The sequence below is a fragment of the Salvelinus fontinalis genome, chromosome 5 (assembly GCF_029448725.1).
Source record: "Salvelinus fontinalis isolate EN_2023a chromosome 5, ASM2944872v1, whole genome shotgun sequence".
In the NCBI taxonomy this organism is placed as follows: domain Eukaryota; kingdom Metazoa; phylum Chordata; class Actinopteri; order Salmoniformes; family Salmonidae; genus Salvelinus; species Salvelinus fontinalis.
The window spans coordinates 35,753,065-35,774,763 of record NC_074669.1 but is presented as its reverse complement, the minus strand read 5'-3'; the positions used below and the strand labels follow the sequence as shown (position 1 = coordinate 35,774,763).

The 21,699-nt window shown below is 45.7% G+C and overlaps 1 protein-coding gene across 3 annotated transcripts in view; it reads left to right on the top strand.

The window, feature by feature from the left end:
- LOC129855525 (inactive tyrosine-protein kinase transmembrane receptor ROR1-like) overlaps nt 1-21,699 on the top strand; it is a 175,854-nt gene that overhangs the window by 120,854 nt on the left and 33,301 nt on the right. For 2 of the 3 annotated variants that reach the window (XR_008759519.1, XM_055923288.1), the window contains exons 3-4: nt 9,272-9,559; nt 9,989-10,025. Coding sequence is in view for 2 of the 3 variants with exons in the window: in XM_055923288.1 (XP_055779263.1) it covers nt 9,272-9,559; nt 9,989-10,025 (325 nt within the window). In the remaining variant the exon portion in view is untranslated. Of the gene's footprint in view, nt 1-6,182; nt 6,251-9,271; nt 9,560-9,988; nt 10,026-21,699 lie in introns of those variants that run through there. The other variant, XM_055923289.1, reaches the window with a different exon arrangement.

Genomic DNA, 21,699 nt, shown 5'->3' with positions numbered 1-21,699 from the left:
CCTTTGTTGTCCTTATTTTGCCACAGCTTTGGAAGTATGCTTGGGTTCATTGTCCATTTGGAAGACCCATTTACGACCAAGCTTTAACTTCCTGACTGATGTCTTGAGATGTTGCTTCAATATATCCACATAATTTTCCTACCTTATGATGCCATCTATTTTGTGAAGTGCACCAGTCATGCTGTCACCCTCGTGCAAAACGGTTGGGATGATGTTCTTTGGCTTGCAAGCCTCCCCCTTTTTCCTCCAAACACAACGATGGTCATTATGGCCAAACAGTTCTATTTTTGTTTCATCAGACCAAAGAACATTTCTCCAAAAAGTACGATCTTTGTTACCGTGTGCAGTTGCAAACCGTAGTCTGGCTTTTTTATGGCGGTTTCGGAGGACTCATTTTTCTGTGGATATAGATACTTTTGTACCTGTTTCCTCCAGCATCTTCACAGGGTCCTTTGCTGTTGTTCTGAGATTGATTTGCCTTTTCGAACCAAAGTACATTCATCTCTAGCAGACAGAATGCGTCTCCTTCCTGAGCGGTATGACGGCTGCGTGGTCCCATGGTGTTTATAGTTGCGTACTATTGTTTGTAAAGATGAAATTGGTACCTTCAGGCATTTGGAAATTGCTCCCAAGGATGAACCAGACTTGTGTAGGTCTACAATTTTTTTTCTGAGGTCTTGGCTAATTTCTTTAGATTTTCCCATGATGTCAAGCAAAGAGGCACTGAGTTTGAAGGTAGGCCTTGAAATACATCCACAGGTACATCTCCAATTGACTCAAATGATGTCAATTAGCCTATCAGAAGCTTCTAAAGCCATGACATCCTTTTCTGGAATTTTCCAAGCTGTTTAAAGGCACAGTCAATTTAGTGTATGTAAACTTCTGACCCACTGGAATTGTGATACAGTGAATTTTAAGTGAAATAATCTGTCTATTAACAATTGTTGTAAAAATGACTTGTCATGCACAAAGTAGATGTCCTTTCCTAAGTGCCAAAACTATAGTTTGTTAACAAGAAATTTGTGGATTCTTTGAAAAACGCGTTTTATTTACCCCAACCTAAGTGAATGTAAACTTCCGACTTCAACTGTAACTACGTTGACTGAAATTATACCATCAATGTATGCTAATAGTGTGACTTATGCAACAAATATGCACTAATGAACGCAGGTACTCTGATTGCCCAGTGCAGAAACCAGCATGAGTGTATCTGTACAACACAATAATACAGACCAGTATGCAAATTAAGTTGAATATTAAGAAATAGAGTTCCAAGAACAATAACCATAGTCATAATGATTATGAACGATATTTAAGGTCTGACTGCCGGCGCAAGTCACTTCTAATGTGATTGGGATGACCTTTAAAATATAGCCCATCACTGATAATATACATAATTCTTATTCATAATTCGTTCTCATGAGCTACGTGACGCTCAGTGAAAATGACGATCGATATTACATTTACATTTAAGTCATTTAGCAGACGCTCTTATCCAGAGCGACTTACAAATTGGTGCATTCACCTTATGACATCCAGTGGAACAGCCACTTTACAATAGTTTGATGCTGCACTCAACGATAAACGTATGCAGATAGACTGAAATACAATCGACGCATCATGATAACACCATCTCCTGCTCATGATTAGAAAACATTGCTACTCACTCCTGTATATCAACGCTTTACCTGTATGCTAGCCTAGCATAGGCTACCTCCTTCTTGTATGTCGTGGGATGATTCCTCATGATGGGCTGTGAATTCACGGAGTGCACCGAATCTGCCCGAAAGCTGGTATTGGGAACAAACGAGTAGCTAGCTATATGACAAGCTACTCCCAAGGCTAATTCTACTTTGCTAGCTAGATTGTGTCCGCTATTGACTGACAACAGTAGAGCAGCAACGTGGTTGATCCCTGGAGCAGCCAAACGAGGTAGCGTCGATGCAGATTAAGAGGCCAGCGCATAGTAGCAGTTGCAGCAGGATGAGAGAGCAGATGCGTATATCTTAAATACCCACCCAATAAGGTAGGCGTGATTGATCCTAGCATCTATTGGGATGCGTCAGCTGATGCGGGGCACCCAGGTTTCCTTTCTGAACTGGCTCCACTTAATTTCCCCCTCAACCTCCTCAACCAATCACAGTGTGATATACTGGGATGTGACATTTTGTGAACTCTTTCGTGGTCCCGAACATCTTGCCTCATAGGGAGGAGTTCACAGACAGACAGACGCACACACACACACCTTGTTATCTCTGCAGTGCGTGTGTGTCCTTAGACACAACTTGTCCTATCAGATGTGTCCAGATATGATTCACACATCACTGGCAAACATAGTGCTCTGTGTATGAGGTACCACTTCACATAACATAGCTCTGACACATAGACCTTACACCAGACTAACCAATGTTAGCCTAGCGCCACAACCATGTCGTTTTAGCTGGTCACATTAATGAAACTTAAATTCACGGAATTGACTATTGGAAAACTAGACCTATAGTCTCACTTTTTTGGTCTTTTGTCCACTATGAAAATGATGAAGTGTTCAAATGGGTTGGGATCAAATGACTGCAGACTCTTCCTCTGGTGTACAGGTCAAGTCGGACATACTGTCTGTTTGTGCAGTCAGTGCTGTCTGTTTGAGTGATTTTCAACCGAGGGCTCTCCTCTCAGAATGCACCAGTGAATGGCCTGAGCTAGCCATACGGAGCATTGCAACTTTCTTAGGCAGTAAAACAATACATGGAGAAACAATCGGAACAATCTAAAGACCTTCAGATATATGCTGCTATCATAAAAAGGGGATTGTTTTAGTATTTGTTCACTATTTTGTACATAGATTATTTTGAGCTATAAAGCAAACACTACACCACCAAAAGTATGTGGATACCCCTTCAAATTAAGGGATTCGGCTAATTCAGCTACACCCGTTGCTGACAGGTGTATAAAATTGAGCACACAGCCATGCAATCTCCATAGACAAACATTGGCATTAGAATGGCCTTACTGAAGAGCTCAGCGACTTTCAACGTGGCAACGTCATAGGATGCCACCTTTCCAACAAGTCAGTTCGTCAAATTTCTGCCCTGCTAGTGCTGTTATTGTGAAGTGGAAACATCTAGGAGCAACAACGGCTCAGCCGCGAAGTGGTATGACACACAAGCTAACAGAACGGGCCCGCTGAGTGCTGAAGTATGTAGCACGTAAAAAATAATCTGTCCTCGGTTGCAACACTCACTACCGAGTTCCAAACTGCCTCTGGAAGCAACGTCAGCAGAATAAATGTTTGTCGGGAGCTTAATGAAATGGATTTCCATGGCCGAGCAGTCACACACAAGCCTAAGATCACCATGCACAATGCCAAGCATCAGCTGGAGTGGTGTAAAGCTCACCGCCATTGGACTCTGGAGCAGTGGAAACACATTCTCTGGGATGATGTATCACGCTTCACCATCTGGCAGTCCAACGGACAAATGTGGGTTTGGTGGATGCCAGGAGAACGCTACCTGCCCCAATCCATAGTGCCAACTGTAAAGTTTGGTGGAGGAGGAATAATGGTCTGGGGCTGTTTTTCATGGTTCGGGCTAGGCCCCTTAGTTCTAGTTAAGGGAAATCTTAACGCTGCAACATACAATGACATTCTAGACGATTCTGTGCTTCCAACTTTGTGGTAACAGTTCGGGGAAGGCCTTTCCTGTTTCAGCATGACAATGCCCCTGTGCACAAAGCGAGGTCCATACAGAAATTGCTTGGAAGAACTTGACTGGCCTGCACAGAACCTTGAGTCTGCGTTTACACAGGTGCCTAATTCTGATATTTGTCCCACTTATGGGCGAAATAACTGATCTGATTGGTATCAGAATTGGCCTGCCTATCTAATCGCAGCCATATAGGCACATTCTTCTCTTCTCTACCCTGCAACTCTTCCCCGGGTCATTGGTGTACAAGAAATTAGGGAAAGGGGGTACCTAGTTAGTTACATAACTGAATGCATTCAACCGAAATGTGTCTTCCACATTTAACCCAACCTCTCTGAATCAGAGATGTGGTTTCTGTCAATATACCTGGGAAAAGAAAGGTTAAAGGTCATTATCATATGCTTTCTGGGTAACAATTAAGTACCTTACTCTGTTTTCAATTAAAATGGTCCAACAAACATTATAATTGCTTCTCAGCAAAGATACATTTCTCAAGCAATAATTTTGCTAGGACTGTCTGGGAGTAGTTTGAGTGGGAGGTGACAACTGAAAACTAGCTGTTATTGGCAGAGAGGTTTTGAACTCTCTTTTTTATTGTCACCATGAAAGGCCAAAACTCCATCCCACCAACACAGGCAGAAATTTCAGGAGGCCTTTTCAAACAGCTCTTATACTAAAAGGGCATCACCATCGTTTTCATAATTTCACAGTATTATTCCAACATCTTAGTGTGGAAATATACATAAAACACAGGACATCACATGTTTGACTGCACTGGGCCTTTAATAAACAACTATAAGGGCCCCATAAAATTATGTTGGGTATTTTCCAGAATTTAGTTTTCTCTGTTGTACTTTTCCTGGTTTGGGATTTTTTTAGTTTTTTTACTCTCAATATTGCAATTATCCATAGAGAAACAATGAAAACAACAAAAATTGGAGTTTGCCAAAAGGAGTTTGCCAAAAGGCACCTAAAGGACTCTCAGACCATGAGAAACTGGATTCTCTTGTCTGATGAAACCAAGAATGAACTCTTTGACCGTCACGTCTGGAGGAAGTATGGTGATGGCAGCATCATGCTGTGGGGATGTTTTTCAGCGGCTGGGACAGGGAGACTAGTCAGGATCGAGGGAAAGATGAACAGATTAAGTACAGAGAGGTCCTTGATGAAAACCTGCTCCAGAGCGCTCAGGTCCTCAGACTGGGGTGACGGTTTACCTTCCAACAGGGCAACGACCCTAAGCACACAGCCAAGATAATGCAGGAGTGGCTTTGGGACAAGTCTCTGATTGTCCTTGAATGGCCCAGCCAGAGCCCGGACTTGAACCAGATCGGACATCTCTGGAGAGACCTGAAAATAGCTGTGCAGCGATGCTCCCCATCCAACCTGACAGAGCTTGAGAGGATCTGCAGAGAAGAATGGGAGGAGCTCACCAAATACAGATGTGCCAAGCTTGTAGCGTCATACCCAAGAAGGCTCCAGGCTGTAATCGCTGCCAAAGGTGAAGGGTTTGAATACTTAGGTAAATGTGAGATTTCATTATTTTGTTTTTGTTTTTATTAGGGAAAAAATGAATTCTATCAAATTTATAAGAAGGCTATAATGCCTGAGGCAGGCAGTTGCCTCAGGCTTCATATCATCAAGAGGCTTCATGAGCTGTGCATAAAAATATATATATAATTTATCCGCTCGAGGCATAATAAATAACAAATTCACAGAAAAATGTGTCTGTTTATGCTAGACATTTGTTTTTTTTTGCATGGGCTGCGTCTCAATCGACCACATCCACCGATGTCGGCCTTCCGCATCTGCGGTGGAAGGTGGCAGGGCTACAGCGGTCTTTGTCTGACCAGGAGACATCTAGAAAAACGGTCTCCTCATGGAAACGTCTGTAGCGTCCGAACTGTTTAGCCTACAAATGAATATGACCCCTCCTATGGAAAGATGCGACTCCCGCGAACACAATGGCGCACTGTAGGGAAGTGTCATTTCCATGTCAAAGGTATACTAGTAATTCCATGGTAAAATATACACACTCTGGCCCATTCCACACGTGCGTGTTTCAGCTCGGCAGTTGAGGACCACGTGGCCCCTGCTTGCCCCCGCAGGCCTCTTGTTAAGTCAGAGGTGATTCATGGCTCCCAACCCCTCTAACCAACGCAGGTTTGGAAGTTAATAAGGAAGGTTTTATGTCCTTCTGACATCCGTCAGTGTCAGTACGGCCCTCCTGTTCATAAACACCGTCTTCCTTTAAAGACCAGCTCTGTCTGTGAGCATCAGGCCACTGGGTCATACACACTCTGACATCTGTGCACGCACGCACACACAGACACACAAGTGGAGGCTGCTGAGGTGAGGACGGCTCATAATAATGGCTGGAACAGAGTAAATGGAATGGCATAAAACACATGGAAACTGTTTGATGTATTTGATATCATTCCAGCTATTCCGCCCCAGCCGTTACCACGAGCCCGTCCTCCCCAATTAAGGTGCCACCAACCTCCTGTGACGCAGACACAAACACTCAAGTATCCTCTCCAGCTGTGAGTACAGTGAGTACAGAGCCGTCTCTATACCCTGGTATCATACCGAACATCAAAATCTTCACTGCAATTATTCCATTTCATTATCAAATTTGCTCTTCCTTCACTTAATTGGCTAGCGGGTTAGGTTAAACTGACAGAGAAAATAATGTGTGTGTGTGTGTGTGTGTGTGTGTGTGTGTGTGTGTGTGTGTGTGTGTGTGTGTGTGTGTGTGTGTGTGTGTGTGTGTGTGTGTGTGTGTGTGTGTGTGTGTGTGTGTGTGTGTGTGTGTGTGTGTGTGTGTGTGTGCATACTTGAGTGTGTGTGCTGGGTATAGGAAAGAATAGCGTTTCGGTCAAGGTGACGCGTGCGTGTCCTAAATTCATTACAGGAAGCTTGAGTCAGTGATCTTAGTGGTGGAACAGCCTGTATCTGGGGCTAATGCAATAATAGCCGCTACCCCCTCCTCTCTCTCTCTCTATTTCTCAGACCAGGTTTGTATATTGTTGTAAGAGAGTCTGTGTTTGTCTAGCGGAGGCTAAAGACCGGAGGAGAGGCGATGGAAACCAAGCTCTTCCTCTGCCCTCCCTGGTCAGACAGACAGGGTCTGAGAGGCTAAGCTGGGAATGGAGGGAGGAAGAGATGAGGGTAGAGAATGCAAGCCGGAGGCGAAGAGTAGGTGGGATACTGTGGGATGTCGAGGCATGAGTGAGGCTTGAGGGGGAGTTGGAGAAGGTTAAGGCTGTTTATATGACCATAAAGTATCTTGAAGTATTTTAATTGCACTTTAATACAGTTTTATTTCATTTGAGAGTTGGGAGGGGGGGGGGAAGGTTGTGGGAGAAGGGGGAGAGAGGAGGGGTAGAGAAAGAGGGGGATGCTAGACTCCCCAGGCTGTCAGGTTGTCATCCACACGCCAGTCCCACATTGCTGTGTTGAGTCTGAGGGAGGAGGGAGGGGGGAGGAGGCGCAGGAGGACGGGTGTATGTGTGTCTGGGGGTGCGAAGGGTATATGCCAAGGCAAATGTCCCCACACACACACATATCTCTCACACCAACAGCGTGTTAGGTCCGTGACAGCGTGTTAGGTCCGTCACCCCGTCAAGATCCAAATAGTACAACAACAAGGACCACCGTGTGGTTGCTATGGCAATGCTGAGGACTGAGACGTGTTGTGGGATAACAGCTATTTACCAGCTTGTGTTTAATGCCACATCAGCTTGGTTAATCACCCTGGTAATCATTTAAGTGGCCTTAAATCCTTTTACTGTGATGTTTCACTCTTATTCAATCCTTCAGCTTTCATGCGAAGTTCACTTTTTTTTAACTAAATCTACAAAATGTATGTAAATGGCATGTTATAGAGGTGTCCAGACACTTTTTTTGCAATTTCACTTGGTTTTTGTCTTTTGACACTTAAGTATTTTTAAAACCACATACCTTTAGACTTTTACTCAAGTAGTATTTTACTGGGAAACTTTCACTTTTACTTGAGTCATTTTCTATTAAGGTATCTTTCCTTTACTCAAGTATGACAATTGGGTTATTTTTCCACCACTGAGATAATGTCTAGATGCTTTTTATTGTGGAGATCAAGTTTATAAATTGCCTGGCTGGGCTGATCAGACAGCAGTCAGATGGAACAGAGTAAATAGGCATTTTGACAACTTGTGGAATAGACACGGCTGGAATGCGGTTTTAACTAAATAGCATTCAGGATTAGACCCACCCGTTGTATAAACACGCATGCACACTGACATGCACGTCCAGTGTTTGAGATCCTGCCCCCCCCCTCCCCCAGGGCCTGTGTACCATCCTATGTATTACACTGCAGAATGTGGGGTTGTCCTGTTGATCTGTTGACGTTGGCCTACCAGTAAGACCAGGCTGTGTCTGGCAGGGCAGCTTCTGGAGAGGAGAGGTACGTTTCCAAAGTTTTATATGACTTCTGTGCTCCTGAAACTCCTCTGGCAACACACAGACTTGGTGAAAGGCAAATAATTTGTTACCACAGCGGCAACCACAAAATATCTTGTAAAGGATTCCTACCCGGCAGATTCCTACCCAGTACACACAAACACTTTCCCTCCCTCACTCACACACACACACGCACACACACACACACGCACACACGCACACACACGCACACACACACACACACACACACACACACACACACACACACACACACACACACACACACACACACACACACACACACACACACACACACACACACACACACACACACGTCAGAGTCATTTCTGAGGAGTGTTATTTAGAGGGGGAAAATGTAGATTCTGGGTTAGTTGAACCATAGTGTTGTGGGAGAGTTGAAACATTGTTTGAGGAGGGTCCAGATAACTAAACTCAAGGTTTGTAGTAAAATCCTTACATGACCAGGTCTTAGAACATTTAGAAATAATAACTCATCTTTTCAATAGGCCATTCCATTAGTGGATGCGTTTATTGCTTAACCCTTTTGATAGAAATCAACACATTACAGCAGTTCTCTGCTGATTTGGCTCTGCGGTGTACCGAGTAAAGGTTACAGAATAAAACGCCACTCCTCGTACTATTCTCTATGCCTGTATGCACCTGTTACACTGATATTTTTTTTATAGTACTTTCATATAATTGTATGTATTTTTATAGACTGAATTATGTTGTATATATAGTCTGGATCTAAAGTTGGCTGTCCACTCACATAAATAATGCCAATGCAGTCATTGTGATGAATGTGTTATAAAGTTCTCTCACTGTTGGCCTGTCTCTCTCCCTCTCGCTGTCTCTTTCTCTTTCCATCTCGTTGCCAAGAGAAGACTATGGTCCTGTCATCCGTTTAATGTTTTTTTGTGATAATAGGTTTTTTAAACATTGTTTTATGTTTAAAGCTAGAGCTAATAAATACTGACGCTCGTGTCTAATTTTCTCTCGCTCTATTTTTTCTCTTTCTCCCCTCTCTGTCCTCCCTCTCTCTTTCTCATTTCTGCTCCCATTAAATGTCCATATCTAACTCCCTCTACCCCCCCGCCCCCCCTCCATCCCAGACCTGTTTCTTCGTCTGGAGGCTCCTATGAACAACATCACCACGTCTCTGGGCCAGACGGCAGAGCTGCTGTGTCGCGTTTCCGGTAACCCCCTTCCCACGGTGCGCTGGCTGAAGAACGACGCTCCCGTGGTCCAAGAGCCTCGCCGGATCTCCTACCGGCCCACGCCCTACGGCTCCCGCCTCCGCATCCGTAACTTGGACACCACAGACACCGGCTACTTCCAGTGTGTGGCCACCAACAGCTACGGCACCGTCTCCACCACCGGAGTACTCTTCGTCAAGTTTGGTAAGATGACGCTATGGGGGTAGTGGTTATAAAGTGGCTACGAGTGTGAATAGTTCTGACTTTCTTACGAAGTGGCTTTATGTCTCCTATGAAGTGCATGAACCCGACTATGAAATCAGGACGCAAAACTTTGCATGACTCGTCGACATGACTCAACAGCTCAATCGATTCAAGACTTCTTGCAGACATTTCTGTTTGGTTGATTTAATCAACACCGGGGTAGTTATGTGTTGTCAGGAGGTCGGAGTTCGCACTCTGCTTTGATAGAGTGAGCTTAGTGTAGATCTCTTCTTTTAAAACAGCCAGTACTTGGCCTGAGTTCTAGCAGCCTGTATGGACAAGAGGTCTGGCTCTGGCAGCCTCCGACAGTCTGGGAGCAATTGTTCCCCCTGTTGTTAAAATTGTAAATCCTCCTGTCTTCTCTTCCAGATCCACTCCTCACCCCTCTGCCAGGGAGACCCTCTGCGTAAGTAGTCAATTTTCCTCCGAACTTCATAAGTAGCTCCACTAACCCAACCCAACACTGGCTCCTGTTACAGAAGAGCGAGAGGGTGAAGAAAGATAAATTAACTGAAGAAATCGAAGGAGATGGTCATCGTTAAAGTGAAAGAATGAAGTGGAATGGTTGTGTTAGAAAGTAATTAGTTGGTAGTACAAACAGTCGCGAAAGGGGAACCCGCTGGGCACAGGCATCAGTTTAACAGCTAGTTTTGATTTGCAATTGGTTGAGTTGTCAACTAAGCAGAATTCAACGTGAAATCAGCAGAACATTTCACCATGTCATTGGATTTAGGTGAAAATGTGGGTGAAAAAAAATGCCTAAATTCCCTTACGTTGATTCAACCAGTTTTTGCCAGGTGGGAAGTGTTTCTGTTTGTCACGTTCTGACCATAGTTCTTATGTGTTTTGCTTGTTTTAGTGTTGGTCAGGACGTGAGCTGGGTGGGCATTCTATGTTGTGTGTCTAGTTTGTCTGTTTCTGTGTTCGGCCTAATATGGTTCTCAATCAGAGGCAGCTGTCAATCGTTGTCCCTGATTGGGAATCATATATAGGTGGCTTGTTTTGTGTTGGGATTTTGTGGGTGGTTGTTTCCTGTCTTTGTGTTTTCTCTGCACCAGCTAGGACTGTATCGGTTTGCCACATTTATTATTTTGTATTTGTTAAGTGTTCACATTTATCGTTCGTATTAAACATGTTGAGCACTGGCTACGCTGCGTGTTGGTCCGATCCCTGCTACACCTCCTCTTCAGACGAAGAGGAGGAAGGCTGCCGTTACACCGTTGTGTAATGCCTGGGTGTCGGAGTGCGAAGTCAAGTGCAGGAAAACAGCAGGTGCAATAACAGCTGTTCTTTAATGAACACGGAGAAACCAGGCCACCCTACTAACACACTGGGTGTACTCCTCAAACAACCCCAGACACGGGGGAAATGAACACAGTCCAGTAAACACGAAGAACGAAACAAACACCACTCTTATTAACAAACAATCCCGCACAAAGAAACGTGCGGGCCGGCTGACTAATAAGCCCAACTAATTACACCCTAATACAAAACAGGTGCACCCAATAAACACATAGGGAGGGGGAGAAAAGGATCAGTGGCAGCTAATAGGCCGGTGACGACGACCGCCGAGCGCCACCCGAACGGGAAGGAGAGCCTGCCTCGGTCGAAGTCGTGACACGTTGTGTCTGGCCAAAGCTTTCACGTCAGATAGTGTATCATACATTATGGACTTATGGACTTTATTTCTTACTGTATTGTCCTGTTAATTGTTATTACTCATTAAGTATTATTATTTTTCCTATTATTATCTATCTGCGTCATCACTGATTTGATCAGATTGCTTTGGCAATGTACAGTATGTGGTAACACTTTCCATGCCAATAAAGCCTTTGGTATTTATCTGTTTGATTTATGCTCCCAATCAAGATCGTTTGACAGAGTAGAGATTTTCATCACCTGGCCTTTTTGTGCTGCAAGGTTAATCTAGCATCTGTGTGTTGTATGCTGCTTGCCTCAGCTAGCATGTGTTAGTGCGTTATCGAGCCCATCTCTGCTAGTGTCTGCTCAGTTTATATCGCCATACCCAGTTGGTGTTTCGTAGCACCAATCAGGACATGGACAAATGCACAGTTGGTGATCCTAAATCTAGGGTCTTATCTGTGGATGGGTATGCCTCTCCCCCCTATTGGTCAATCATCATCTTCCTCCTCTCCTTCCTACTCCTCATCGTCCCCTTCTTTGTTGTACTCTCATTCCCGGTTCACTAGGATGTGTTAGGACCGTCTGAACTTTCTTTGTCTCCTTGGCTTATTTCAACATTTTCTCCTGTGGACTGTCCTGTGATGTGGATATGGGGTGAGAGGCGGTTTATATAATATTTACTCAATGGTTTATTATCTGGCAAACGTATTCAGAGGTTCAATCTCGTTTATTTTGTCAAGTAATCGAATTGTCAATGTTTGGTTTCGAGCGCTCGCGAGTTGTATTGGAGAAATGTGCGTGTTGTTTTCTAAAGAGCTGAAATCTCTCCGGATCAAAGGAAGAACGTAAAAGCCGGACATTTTTACTGAATGACGTTCAGCGTCAAGGCACCGAGCCATATTCCATGGAAAAGGCTGGGAATATTGTAACATCAAACAGGCTGGCATGATGGGGGAAAATCAGACACTTAGTTAATTCACACACCCACACCCACAGAGAGAGAGACACACGACACACGCACGCACACACACACACACACACACACACACACACACACACACACACACACACACACACACACACACACACACACACACACACACACACACACATACATGTGATCTCACACATCTGTTTCTCACTTACATTTTGTTTTATTTACATGTTTTCGAAATATCCTACAGAGCTTTCTTCCCATATCCTAGTACTGTAGTGTTTAAATATTATAACCTTGGCTAGGCTAGCTTTTTGCTCTCAGTAGATATTTAAACTACAGTACTTCAGTGGTGGGTCAAAAATAAGGACTCTACATAACTGCTGTCTCTCCCTAGACGACCTTTCAGGAGTCTTGTAATGTGAAGTGTATTTTCTCCCTAAAACCCCCCCCCTCATCTCAGTCAGAGACCGTGTCAGGTTGACTCTGTTCTCTGGCCATGCGCCAGAGTGTGTTCATATTTATTCAAGTCCACAGGACTTGCATCCGTGCTTATGGACGGGTTAGCTGACAATGTCACGAAAACGATGCGCGTGCGCAAGTCTGTGTGTTGTTATGATTCTGGACGGTCAGATAGCTAGCAACAGTGACAAGACGCTGCCATGTGGGGAATCGTAGGTGGCTCGTTTCAGCTCGTTGTATCTTGATATTGATACCATGTCTTGTTTTGAGTTGTTTTGACTCTTGTCACGTCTATGCTAATGTGGCTCAAATTAGCTGGCTAGCTAACCAACAACTGTACCAATGTATTTGAGAGAAAACAAGTGCTCATTGTGCACAGTGTCAATAAAGATTTGGAGAGGAAATGCAGTTAACATGTTGTCAACAATCCTTTGATTCGAAGCCACGTAAAACGGGACTCATTTAGTTGAAACACAGTCATTAGGCTCTTTCATTGGAGCGCACAGGGCTTCCTTTGACTGGGGCCCGAGGGGCCGGAGATGGGCCCTGTTGGTCGTCATTACTGTCATCGTCAGCTGATTAGCTGTCAGGGGGAAGCAGGGCAGATGGGGTCAGCTAATGGTGGCATGTGACATGTGACAGGCCTCCGCGGTTGTTTTGATATTTTCCATTGATGTGTCAACGTCAGTCCGCAGTCCTGGTTGTTGAGGTGGATACGGGTAGACCCCTGGTTCAGCTGGTGTCACAGTGACTAAGGCTTCTGGTTGGTGTGTTTCGTGGTCAGGGAAAAGATGTACGGTTTTCCCGTAGGGTTTGAGGGTTTGGTTTTCTCCCTCTGGTTTCTCCGTATGTGTACTCTGGTCTGACGGGGTTTTAGATGATGGACGCTAATGTATGCAATGTATGTGTTCCTTGGCCTGGACTTGTCAAGCAGGCCAGACACAGATAGACCCAGAGCCCACAGCCCTTCAGCCCACAGTCCAGAGGCTAGCCGTCCCTGTGTACACTGTGGCTTTGACCAGACCAGACCTGACCGGACATCAGCTCAGCTGGACATAGAATGGTGGGAAGGGGGGGGGGGGGATAGCTAGATGAAGTAGGGGTGAGAGCGATCTAAAGAATGAGACGGAGATGCAGACAGGCGGAGAGAAAGTCAGGAAAGAGAAACAGGGGTAAGGGAGTGAAGGGGAGATGGACAGGGTATGTTTGAAATCTTCAACTCTCACCCTGTGGTAACCTGTGTATGTTTAGCCCAGCACTCAGTGTTGTGTTCATTCGTTGGGCAAACATCCTAACATGGAACACTGGGGGTCAACACACACACACACACACACACACACACACACACACACATAGGGTCAACACTGTGCTGTCACGTGGCTTAGGGAAGGAGGATTGGCCATGTAGCAGGAACTGCTTCCTCCTTCCTGTCGAGCGTCCATGTGTGTGTGTTCACCCCTCATCTGCTTTCAGTGAGGCCTGCCTGCATGTACCATGTGACGTGACATTAGAGCTGTTCATTCATAGCTTTTAATAACCGCTCAATGTTTTCTCTTCTTCATCTTTTACATGAGTTCCTTTACAGGGACCACCTGGAATCTGGGGTAACACGAACCTGGAGATGAGGTATAGCCCCTAGCCTGAGGTGAGGGGGGGGGGGGGGGGGGGTAGAGGGGATGAAGGGTGACAATGACGCCTGTTGTTGCGGTGGCTGGTTGTCAGTCACGTTGGCGGCCGCAGGCGCCTGGCCTTACACCTCTCTCCTCGTCTGCCCCCCCCCCCCTCCCTTGTTCCCTCCTTCCCTCCCTCCCTCGCTCCAGAGATGTTTTCACAGGCCAGAACAAACACACGAGGGGGGAAAATGGCTCCATGTCCAAAACTAGCCCCTTCTGAGCAGCCTCCTTATACCAACCATCCCCCTTCATGAAAAGAGAGAGAGAGAAAAAGAGAGAGTGAGAGAGGGGGAGCGAGAGAGGAGGAGAGAGAGAGTGAATGAGAGAGAGGAGGAGAGAGAGCGAAAGGGAGGGAGGGAGGGAGGGAGGGAGGGTGGGAGGGAGGGAGGGAGGGTGGGAGGGAGGGAGGGAGGGAGGGAGGGAGGGAGGGAGGGAGGGTTAAAAAGAAGAACAGTGTTACTGGTGGATGGAAGATGTGGCCTTGGGTCGCAGTATTCACATCAGATTAGAACAGAGGGATCCTAGATTTAACTCCAAGCAGACGGAGATTGTAGACGTAATCCTTTACAGAAGGTTGTCTGGTCTCCACAAGTAAGGCTGGAAGAGTGGAGACTAGAGCCCAAAGAACAGCAGCCGAGAGAAAGAGGGAGATATGAGGAGAGGACAAGAGAAAGAGTATGCTCACCCTTTCTTTCTGTCGTTATTATTTTTAGGACATGCTGTACATACTGTACAACCACAATGGCCTCAGAGAACGAGCCCCATTCATGTGAAATTGGCCCAAATGAATCATGTGAGAAACCGTAGCCATAGTTTTTCCCTTATCAACAAAGCATCAGTTGAATGTAAACCGACAAGATTTCGGCTCTGAGATTTTCTTCTCAAGATGATGATATAGCCTTGAGTTGGCTGGTGCGTATGAATATGTGAAACGTGTCCCCTGTACAGGCCAAAGCCCTGCATCTCAGCCTGTGTTTAGAATAGAGCATTTTCTGCTGTTTGAAAATATTAATTTCACTGCGGTCTCGCTGTCAGACCTGTTTAACTTTCCCAAGGCTTTCTCCCTTCCGACTTGAGCAGGACTTTTCTCTCAACGCTGAAAAAAAAACAATTACAAAAATATATGTGCTTTTCTCCCTCTCTCCCCTCCTATCCCTACCCCCACCCGACCCGCCTCGTATGGCAGGATAGGAGATAGGGCTTTTAACGTAGTCCAGATCCCGCTCTCTCCTCTCTCTGTCTCTATCTCTCTCTCCCCCTCTCTCACTCCCCATGTCTCTCTTGTCATCTCCTTGTTGATATCGGTCTCTTGTTCTTCCTCCCCATCACTCCCCCCATCTCTACTTTGTCGATCTTCCTCTCTCTCTCTTGCTCTTGCTCTGGCTCTTCCTCCTCTCTCTCTTTCTCTGTCTCTCCCATCTCTCTTTTCATCACTTATTCGTTCCATTTCTCTCTCTCTCTCTCTCGCTCTCTCAATTTAATTCAAAGGGCTTTATTGGCATGGGAAACATGTGTTTAAATCAAATCAAATCAAATTGTATTAGTCACATGCGCCGAATACAACAGGTGTAGAACTAAGAGTGAAATGCTTACTTACGAGCCCCTGACCAACAGTGCGGTTTTAAAAAATACGGATAAGAATAAGAGAAAAGTAACAAGTAAATAAAGAGCAGCAGTAAAAAAAAGTACAATATATACAAGGGGGTGCCGGTACAGAGTAAATGTGCGGGGGCACCGGTTAGTTGAGGTAGTATGTACATGTAGGTAGAGTTATTAAAGTGACTATGCATAGATGACAACAGAGAGTGGCAGTGGTGTGGAGAGGGGGGGATGCAAATAGTCTGGGTAGCCATTTGACTAGATTTTCAGGAGTCTTATGGCTTGGGGGTAGAAGCTGTTTAGCACTACCCTCTGTAGTGTCTTGCAGTCGGAGGCCGAGCAGTTGCCATACTAGGCAGTGATGCAACCAGTCAGGATGCTCTCAATGGTGCAGCTGTAGAACCTTTTGAGGATCTGAGGACCCATGCCAAATATTTTCAATCTCCTGAGGGGGAATAGGTTTTGTCATGCCCGCTTCACAACTGTCATGTTGTGCTTGGACCATGTTAGTTTGTTGGTGATGTGAACACCAAGGAACTTGAAGCTCTCAACCTGCTCCACTACAGCCGCGTCGATGAGAATGGGGGCGTGCCCCTTTGTCTTGATTACATTGAGGGAGAGGTTGTTGTCCTGGCACCACACGGCCAGGTCTCTGACCTCTTCCCTATAGGCTGCTTCGTTGTTGTCGGTGATCAGACCTACCACTGTTTTGTTATCAGCAAATTTAACGATGGTGTTGGAGTCGTGCCTGGCCGTGCAGTCATGGGTGAACAGGGAGGACAGGAGGGGGCTGAGCACGCACCCCTGAGGGGCCCCTGTGTTGAGGATCAGCGTGGCGGATGTATTGTTACTCTTACCATCTGGGGGCAGCCCGCCAGGAAGTCCAGGATCCAGTTGCAGAGGGAGGTGTTTAGTCCCAGGGTCCTTAGCTCATTGATGAGCTTTGGGGGCACTAAGGTGTTGAATGCTGATATGTAGTCAATGAATAGCATTCTCACATAGGTGTTCCTTTTGTCCAGGTGGGAAAGGGCAGTGTGGAGTGCAATAGAGACTGCATCATCTGTGGATCTGTTGGGCCGGTATGCAAATTGGAGTGGGTCTAGGGTTTCTGGGATGAGGGTGTTGATGTGAGCCATGACCAGCCTTTCGAAGCACTTCATGGCTACAGACGTGAGTGCTACAGGTCGGTAGTCATTTTGGCAGGTTACCTTAGTGTTCTTGGGCACAGGCACTATGGTGGTCTGCTTGAAACATGTTGGTATTACAGACTCAGACAGGGAGAGGTTGCAAATGTCAAAGACACTTGCCAGTTGGTCAGCGCATGTGAAGACACTTGCCAGTTGGTCAGCGCATGCTCGCAGTACATGTCCTGGTAATCCGTCTGGCCCTGCGGCCTTGTGAATGTTGACCTGTCTAAAGGACTTACTCACATCGGCTGCGGAGAGTGTGATCACACGGTCTTCCGGTACAGCTGATGCTGTCATGCATGTTTCAGTGTTATTTGCCTCAAAGCGAGCATAGAAATAGTTTAACTCGTCCGGTAGCCTCGTGTCACTGGGCAGCTCTCGATTGTGCTTCCCTTTGTAGTCTGTAATGGTTTGCAGACCCTGTCACATCCGACGAGCGTCAGAGCCGGTCTAGTACGACTCGATCTTAGTCCTGTATTGACACTTTGCCTGTTTGATGGTTCGTCGGAGAGCATAGCAGGATTTCTTATAAGCTTCCGGGTTAGAATCCCACTCCTTCAAAGCGGCAGCTCTAGCCTTTAGCTCAGTGCGGATGCTGCCTGTAATCCATGGCTTCTGGTTTACCTTGCCAAAGCAAGTGGAATAAATAATAAACAAACAGTATAAAATGAACAGTACATATTACACTCACAAAAGTTCCAGAGGAATAGAGACATTTCAATTGACATAATATGGCTGTAACAGTGTTGTAACGATGTGCAAGTAGTTAAAGTACAAAAGGGAAAATAAATAAACATAAATATGGGTTGTATTTACAATGGTGTTTGTTTTTCACTGGTTGCCCTTTTCTTGTGGCAACAGGTCACTCACCTTGCTGCTGTGATGCACACTGTGGTATTTCACCTAATAGATATGGGAGTTGATCAAAATTGGATTTGATTTCAAATTCTTTATGGGTCTGTGTAATCTGAGGGAAATATGTCTCTCTAATATGGTCATACATTTGGCAGAAGGTTAGGAAGTGCAGCTCAGTTTCCACCTCATTTTGTGGGCGGTGTGCACATAGCCTGAAAGTATGTACCCCATGCTCACTGAGTCTGTACATAGTCAAAGCTTTCCTTCATTTTGGGTCCGTCACGGTGGGCAGGTATTCTGCCACTGTGTACTCTGAGTTTTGTTAATTCTTTCCAATGGGTCAAGTAATTATCTTTTTGTTTCCTCATGATCTCTCTACCTCTCTCTCTTTCTCTCTTTCCATCACTCTCTCTCTCTCTTTCCATCTCTCTCTCTCTGTCTCTCTCTCGCTCAATTCAATTTGCTTTATTGGCATGACGTAACAATGTACATATTGCCAAATCTTACTTTGGAGATTTACAATATTAACACAGTTATAATAATCAATATTATTAACGGGACAACGGTAACAACAATAATCAAGGGTCAAAATAACCATACATACATACATTGAACAATAACAATGGCATAGAGGACATGTGCAGGTTGGCTGGTCTCTCTCTCTCTCTCTCTCTCTCTCTCTCTCTCTCTCTCTCTCTCTCTCTCTCTCTCTCTCTCTCTCTCTCTCTCTCTCTCTCTCTCTCTCTCTCTCTCTCTCTCTCTCTCTCTCTCTCTCTCTCTCTCTCTCTCTCTCTCTCTCTCTCTCTCTCTCTCTCTCAGAAGTGGGAGGTATTGCTGTTTCAGCAGGGTTTAGTGAAAAGTTTTCTCTCCACTCAAACTCATTAGGTTTATAGACCGTCAACCCTGTTCTCACGCCACCCAGACAGAATGTGTTTAACCTGGCTCTGTTGACGTAAAACAAATGATATTGCTATACAACTGATCTGTTCAGTTAGTCAATGAACCGGGAATACTAGCTCCTTTTAAAATAGTGTAAACCACTTCTTTTATTTGGATTCCTTTGATATTCATATGCTACGTACGTTTTCGATTTAGTTAGTCAGTCAAATGTTTAAGTGATACTGATTACAGTTTGGGTGTTCATTACAGCTATTCACACCTCAGTGCCTGTGTCAACAACCCTGTGTGTTACAGGTGGTGCCCACCGTAGTTGATAAACATTGTTTTATATTACCTCCATCGGTAGAGAAAAAGCCCCTGTGTGCACAAAAAGCCTGGTTACTGTAACATGCCTCTATGTACGTTTTTGGAGTTCTAACAGCGTTTTATTCATGCCCTAAGATTAACGTGCGTGTGTGTGTGTGTGTGTGTGTGTGTGTGTGTGTGTGTGTGTGTGTGTGTGTGTGTGTGTGTGTGTGTGTGTGTGTGTGTGTGTGTGTGTGTGTGTGTGTGTGTGTGTGTGTGTGTGTGTGTGTGTGTGTGTGTGTGTGTGTATGTGACAGAGTGAGATAAAGAGTGTGTGTGTGTGTGTGTGTGTGTGTGTGTGTGTGTGTGTGTGTGTGTGTGTGTGTGTGTGTGTGTGTGTGTGTGTGTGTGTGTGTGTGTGTGTGTGTGTGTGTGTGTGTGTGTGCGTACATGAGGAATGTAGTCTCTCAGAGTGTAGAAAAAAAGACTTCTCAACAGACTGTTTTTTTTTTCTCTTTAACTTTTCATTGACAGAGGTTTTTCTGAAGGGTGACTCCCCCCACACACACACACACAAACACACACACCCACTCACCCACACACTTGCTCCCACATGTTCAGCTAACCCCTCGGAGGGGCTCAATTACCTCACTGTTATGGATTGTTTCTAACTAAGTGTTGATTGATTGTGGATCAGGGCCCTAATATGGCCCACCAGGGGACGGTCTCAATGGCCATAGCATTGTTTACAATTGTAGCCCTGTAATACCTACCACCACGCAGGGTGAATACTAATGCTGAATACTTCAGAGCCTTACCACAATGCAAATGCACAAATAGTTCCGCTAAATAGGCAACTTCTTTAGTCGGGTCAGGGGATATAATGGAAGGCAAGCTCCCTGAATCCCATGACCTCGCACCATCAAACCCTGCAATCCTACTACGCAGATCCACTAAAACACTACTCTCTCTATCTCACCCCACAAACTGTCCAATAAATCTGTATCTTGTCTTACCCTCCTCCACCCCTACAATCACCCCAGAAACCCACTCTCTATCCATCCATTACCTATCGCTCATCCCTCTCTCTCCCCAAGTAGACAGGCCTTTATTGTCCAGGCAGTGTGAGGGACAGCCTGGCCATGTCCTCAGGGACCCCATGTCCAGACAGATCATAGAGATAGATAGAGGACTCGTCTTCGGAACTGTGCCATTTATAGTGCCTGTGACAGCATGGACAGAGCCTCTGAGGCAATCTTCATTTTGAAGTAGTCCATTTTCTTCTTCACGAATGGTTGATCCCTCCTGATGATCCGGTTGGGTATGAATACAACAGGGTCACAAGGAGGGATCAACCAATGAAGTTGAAAGTCCCATCCAGTTGAAAGTCCCACGACATTGAAATGGTGGAAGCCCTCAATGGCGCTGCCCATGCTAATATGGCCTTTTGGCCACTGGAGGCCTCTATCATTCTCTATGAGACAGATTAGCTGGGAAGGGGGGGGGGGGGGGGGGTTTCCTGTTCCCAGCAGCCCTTGCAGGAGTCTGTCTGAGGTCTCCACTGGCAGATCTGGCTCAGGTCAGGCTGATAAAGTTTGTGTGAATCATGGCTGTTCCCAATGGGGTTTCAGTGGTTTGGACTTTGCCCCCACTCCTACACACAGTCACAGACACTCGCCGGTCTCGCTTTTCTAGCAGTAAGGTTTCCCTGGCTGAGAGTTCACCAATAAAACCTCTGGGCGTCCACCGTTCATGAATGACCCTTTTTCTCAGACGCCACAAACGAATGTCGACGATACCTCTGTGAACCATGAACAAAAGCATTTATCGGGCCTTGACCCTCTCGTTCTGGCTCACGTTCCACCTCGGTGCTCTCTCTCTCTGAGCCTCTGCGCTTGTAACTTTACTCAAACTCCAGCTCACATTTCACAATTCTAGCCACTTCAGCCACAATATGGCCAAACTTTCCCTTTGTGCTGTTGTATGAAGCAGCTCCACTGGCTCTAGTAAACAGCCAGCCTGGACGTGTTCTAGAGTGGTGTAACAGAACTCTGTCACGGTGAAAGGTCCCCACGCTCCTTCTAGAAGGTTCTATTATGGAGCCCTGTCGCCTAGCTGACGTCTAGTCTGTCCACACTAAAGGTCGGGGCATGGTGTATGTTCCCTCAAAAGCCTGGACCATGGATTTCCATGTCTTTGTAGCTCTAGACACAGCAGCCGTTAGTGCATTAAGGATGTTATGGTATATTGTTGAAATAGTTGAATGTGTCTTTTCACCACAGGTCTGTCTGAACACGGTCGGATTCTTTGCCATATAGCAGGGCGAAGGTAGGGCACTCTGACTATGGTGTACAGAGCAAAAGGAGAGCAAAGATGGTGCCCCGAGTCGACAGTGTAAATGGTGAATGCAGTGAACCCACAGCTGAGTGTGTGTATAGTGTGCACAGGGGTCCAGGCCAGAACCATAGTTCTGATTCTAGTCCAGGCAGCAGGCTTATCTGTGGGTGGGCTCCTGCACCCTCCTGGGTCTAGGTCCATTAG